The following is a 5,243-nucleotide window of genomic DNA, read 5'->3' as shown; positions in this document are numbered from 1 at the left end:
ATACACACACAGCCGGCCGCCAGCTCCCCCGAGCCGTCCCCAGCTGGCCCTCGGGGGCCCACCCCCAGCTCCAGGAGCTGTACGAGGCGTGTGTCAGCTCCGCACCCGAACAGCGACCCAGCATGGACCAGGTGGGGGAGGGGAGGAGGGGGGCGGAGGGGCGCTGCAAAGGGGGGAAAGGTGGATAGTTGCATGGCAATGGTTGGGTGCGTGGGGCCTCGGCGGGCGGGGGAAGGGGGCAGTGGAAGAGAGCAGGGAGGGGAGGGGGAGGTCCTTGTCGGGAGTGGCCGTCCAGTCACTACGGTGGTGGTGAAACTGGATCTGGATCTGGGTGTTGTTGCACAACCAGCTGGCTGCTGCGGCCGCCTGGTGATGGTGCCACCCTCCATCTTCCCCCGGTTACCAGCACACCACCAACCCCCACACCCAATCTCTGCTTCTGTCTCTGCCCTGCACATCTGCATGTGCTGCCTTCAGGTGGTTTCGGAGCTGCGGCTGCTAGACGAGGGGCTCCGTAATGAGCGACCCAAGGGTCGGGCAGCAGCCGCAGCCGGGTATGCGGCCCTGGCTGCTGCGGGTATGTCCCGGGGGGGAGCCTCCGGGTGCTACATGCCCGGGTTCCTCCTGTGAATGGGGGCCCTTGCGGCTGTGGGGGGGAGGGGGGGGGATGGACGCTGGCTTGAGGCTCGCAGGGTCTACTGCCCACACTGGCAGTACTGGAAACAGTGGCAGTGCAATACGGCACTGACAGTGTGCTGAGGTGGAGAGGGTGGCATTGCGACAGCCGACAGACAGACAGACGGTCGGTTGTCGCTGTGAACATTGGAGGGTTGTATCGTGTTGTGTTGTATTGTACATTACGGCAGGGGCTTGATCAGCTTTATTCGGTTTGCAAGTACGGCAATACGTGATTGAGACATCCATGGCAAGGATGGATTTGAACCACAGCCATGGTTCGGTGTATGAATGGTGTAGGATGGTCACAGCATACGTACGACGAGAGAACACACCGCACGTTCACTCACTCATTTAGGTACGACAACGAAGGAATCAACAACGAAGGAATCAAGATCGTACGACAACATGGAGAAGTCTCTCCACGCTGCGGAGGGGTTTCCTCCGAGGGGGGGATTGTGTTGGATGTGGGCCACGTGCTGCACTGTACTGCACTGTACTGCACTGCACTGCACGGAGGGGGGGGGTCGAGGGGGGGTTCGCCCTAACGCGCGGAAGATCTTTCACTCGACGCGGAATGGTGGAGGTGAAGGAAATACTAATCTTGAATATGGGGGTGATGGGGGTGGTGGTGGGGTTGAGACGGCCCGCCGCCCCGGCTGCGAAAGGGTGTGGTGGTGCTGATGAGGCTGCGTGCGTTTGGTGAGTGAGGGGGAGTGAGTCTGCGCGTGTGTTTGGTGTAGATGTGCAAAGCAGGCGACCAACTGCACACAACCCACATGCCGGTAATGTCTATGGGTATGTATATGCATGTGTACCTGTATGTATGTATGTTGTTACAGGGTGGTCAACTTCGCCAGCGGCCCCCTTTCCCGGGGCAGTCCCTGCTCTCCCCTGCTAGAGGGGCACCCTAATCCGTCACCCCATCCGACTTCAGAATGTATTCGTTGGGTTCGGCAACTCACCACCAGCATCCAACCAAATCTAGCGGATCAACGGCGCATCAACTTAGTTCCTGGTCAGCTCGCAAGTTGATATTATCACGTCCTACACCGTCCATAAGATGGGGGGCCACCTCCCATTTCATCACTCCTCAAACACCCGAGGAGCCGGCAGGCGGATTTGAACCCGGGTCGACTGGGTCGACTGGGAGCAGAAGTCAGGCCTTAACCTCTGCCAGCCGCCTGTATGTATGTATGCATGTATGTGTGTAGGTAGGTAGGTAGATAGGTATACCAAAAGGAACCAAAGGTGGGCCTCGGGTGAGAAATTAGCTGTTCGTGCTGCCAGCAGCAGCAGCAGCAGCAGCAGCAGCAGCAGCACCTGCCCCGACGAGGCCGAACTCCGTCACGGCCACATCTATATGTGGCCCCCAACCTCCGGGGGAGGGGGGGAGGGTGCTTCTCAGCGCGGATGAGTGACGGATGCTGCGTACTGCCTGCTGCCGAAAGGCTCTTCATGACTGCTTTGCCAAACAGTTGGTATTGAGTTTCCAGAAAGCGCCAGAGCTCCGGCGGCCTCCTGCTTGTGGAACACCTGGGTCGCTGCCTGTCTGCCTGCCTGCCTGGACGGTGACTGTCTGTCTGTCTGTCTGTTCCCTTGTTGGTGGGGGCCGCCGCCGCCGTGTGAGGTGGAGGTGGTGCCACAATGTGCGACACATTCCGCATTACGCGCGGGTTTCAATCAAGGAGGGAAACTTAACCCCGGTGCTTGTATGTGCTTGTGTGTGTGTGTGTGTGTGTGTGTGTGAGAAAGAGAGGGAGAGAGAGAGAGAGGGAGAGAGAGAGAGAGAGAGAGAACAGCAAGGAGACACCTCTCACGTCAAAATGCTCAAGGTGTGTGCTCAAGGAACGGAGTGGGAGTAGTATGTAGTGTTGTGAGCTGCATTTAAGAAAAAACAAACATGTCTATCTATCTATGATATCTCTACCTACGTATCTATCTATCTATATATCTACCTGTGGCCTCTCGGGGAGGTTCAGCGGTTCGGACGCGAGGGCCTTATGCTCAGGCGGGGGAAGGGGGCCAGGGGGTAAGGGGAGAGTGGCACCAGATGGACGGACTCCCGGGCCTTTTGCCTCCCTCCCTCCAAGTTCCCTTTTTGCCCCCTGAAACCCTCTCTCGCATTCGAATGTGATCCCCCCCGTGATCATTTGCCAGTCCCCTTTGGGGCCCCTGGGCTGGTGGTGGGCTGTGTATGTAAGTATGTATGTGTTTGTTTGCCTTTAGGGTTTGACACCTTAATGGCATCGCTGGCTTCAAATTGTCTCATCATGCATTGTGGCGCTTACGATTGAAGACAGTAGTGAGGTGCGTTTGTTGCAATAAGGGCCCATTGCATTGAGGGCCCAGGGAAAGGCGAGCGGGGTGTGTGTGTGTGTGTGTGTGTGTGTGTGTGTGTGTGTGTGTGTGTGTGTGTGTGTGTGTGTGTGAGAGTGAGTGAGTGAGTGAGAGAGAGAGAGAGAGAGAGAGAGAGAGGAAGAGAGGAGGGAGGGAGGGAGGGAGGAAGGCACTTAAGAGATGGAGAGAGAGAGATGGACATGAGATATGGAGAGAGTAGACGGGGTGAGGACGAGTAGGCCTGGGTGGTAATATTGGCCTGCCGTATCACGTACATCATGCATACATACGTACATAGGTCAGGCACTACTGGTACCGCACACACCGATGCCCCCGGAGGTTCCGGGATCTAGACCTGTCAGGGTCGAAAATCCTTCCGATAGTGGAAGGTAAGTGTGCGTGGCCAACCCTGAGTCGATGGACGGTGGCGACCTGGGATAAAGTAGACCTGCAAGCTGACCAGAAACGGAGTTGAGCCGCCGTTGATCTAGCATATTCCGCTGGTTTGCCGGTGGTGGGTGCGGAACCTGAGGAATTTACTGTAAAGTTAGCTATGGTGGCTAGATGAGGGTGCCCCAAAATACCGGGGGTGGTAGGGTTTTGGCCTGGTTAGTGGCCACGGGTGAAGATATGCCCCCCTGTTCCACACATCACCCACATGTACAACAGCAGCAGGTGGTGGAGTCGTACACAACATGTGTTGTTCCGGATGTGCCCCGCGGTGGACGAAATGGTGGTCATTGCGGTCACACGCGCCAGGCGCCAGGCAGGTTTAAGGAGCTGATCTGATGTGAAGACCAGACAGCGTCGATGTGACAGGGGCACCTAACCGTGCACCCCAACGTGAACGACCGCCGAAGCACTCCATCATTGGAGGGACGTTATATCGGTTAGAATCCTAACCGTTCTCCCAAGGCGCATGTGCGTGTATGTGCTTGTGTGCTTGTGTGCACATGTGTGTGTATGTGTATGTGTGTGCATGTGCATATATGTGTGTGTATGTGTGTATGTCAGGTAGTGGTCCAAAGGCACTTCACGGCGCCCCCCCCACACCCCGCTGACTCTCTCCCGAGTAATTCGGAAGGCGGTGGTTTAAGAGTGTTTGGAACAGCGCACACAGACCCGCGGGTGCGGCCTCTCCCTCTTTCAACCTCGCCCTCGGCCCCCTTCACCGGCCGCGGCGGCGGCACACCGTTGAGCTGCTGCTAGGTGGTAGGTTAGGCAGGTTAGGCAGGTTAGGCAGGTTATGGAGTCCGTTGACCGGGGGAGCCCCAGGGCACCGCCGGGACCAAACATCAGCTTCTTAAGTATAACAACACCAATAATAAGATCTAAGTAGTCGGTACAAATCTGAACGGGGGAAAAGGGGGCGTGTTTCGTGTTTCAGGACATCACAGCTTCCGGACGACAACGACCAATTATGATACTGCAAATCGCCGTTTCGGCGAGGCTTCTCTTCTCCCCCCCGCTCCTCCCCTCCCCTTCCCTCCCCTCCTGGAAACCCAACTGGAAAGGGCCACGTGAAGGCGGTGCGCGGGAGGGAGATGGAGGGAGATGGAACCCACCAGGCCAGAACCAGAGGAAGATGGGGCCAGGACAGCAAAATGCCGAACAGTCCCAGCAACGCCTCAGCAATGGTGCTATGTGAACCGTGTACATTACAAAGGGAATAGCACCCCGCTACAGGCACTGGCGATCCCCCCTCTCCCCCTACCTACCGGCTGACGACCTAACAGCGGCCGCCAGGTGGTCACTCTATACACCGGTATCACTGCATGGTGGGCGGTCAGATGGCAGCGGCTCCCGACACCGACCGCCAGCGGCTCACCCCGAGCAAACTGATTTGTCCATCGTACCCTCCGAAACATCAACAGTTGGGCGCTGCTTCGACGCACCCCAACCGTCTCCAACGACCTCCAACCACTAACAACAACTCCAAAATGTGTCCTGGCGTTAGAAACCCCACATCACCGCATCGCACGGGTGCACTGGTGCACATCTGGAGCCATGTGCCGCTGCCGCCGCCGGGGTTATGTGAGCCCGGGGGGGGGGGGAGACCCGGCCCCCGCCTGTCTCGGTGTGGCTTCGTGTTTCACTGGAGGCATCACACCATGACACCCCTCCTACCCCACCCCAAACCCCACCTCACCCCTAACCTCACCCCACCAGGGTTCGACACTGACCTTCCTGAAACTTGCGGGCTCCCCCGTACCTCCCAAATTTTCCTT

At 57.8% G+C, this 5,243-nt stretch overlaps 2 protein-coding genes across 2 annotated transcripts in view; one reads left to right on the top strand and one right to left on the bottom strand.

Moving 5' to 3' along the window:
* Positions 1–630, top strand: part of VOLCADRAFT_89429 (uncharacterized protein) — a gene marked incomplete at both ends in the record, with an annotated part of 7,776 nt that extends 7,146 nt beyond the window's left edge. Inside the window, 2 exons of the mRNA XM_002949043.1 lie at positions 69–131; positions 478–630. Coding sequence (XP_002949089.1) covers positions 69–131; positions 478–630 — 216 coding nt within the window. The remainder of the gene's footprint in view (positions 1–68; positions 132–477) is intronic.
* Positions 631–2,034: 1,404 nt separating this feature from the next.
* The window catches only part of VOLCADRAFT_89428 (uncharacterized protein), a gene marked incomplete at both ends in the record, with an annotated part of 9,041 nt that continues 5,832 nt past the window's right edge, over positions 2,035–5,243 (bottom strand). The window contains 3 exons of the mRNA XM_002948948.1: positions 2,035–2,052; positions 2,634–2,681; positions 4,734–4,786. Coding sequence (XP_002948994.1) covers positions 2,035–2,052; positions 2,634–2,681; positions 4,734–4,786 — 119 coding nt within the window. The remainder of the gene's footprint in view (positions 2,053–2,633; positions 2,682–4,733; positions 4,787–5,243) is intronic.

The sequence above is a fragment of the Volvox carteri genome, assembly GCF_000143455.1.
Source record: "Volvox carteri f. nagariensis unplaced genomic scaffold VOLCAscaffold_12, whole genome shotgun sequence".
Taxonomy (NCBI): Eukaryota; Viridiplantae; Chlorophyta; class Chlorophyceae; order Chlamydomonadales; family Volvocaceae; genus Volvox; species Volvox carteri.
This window is presented reverse-complemented; position numbering and strand designations above follow the sequence as displayed.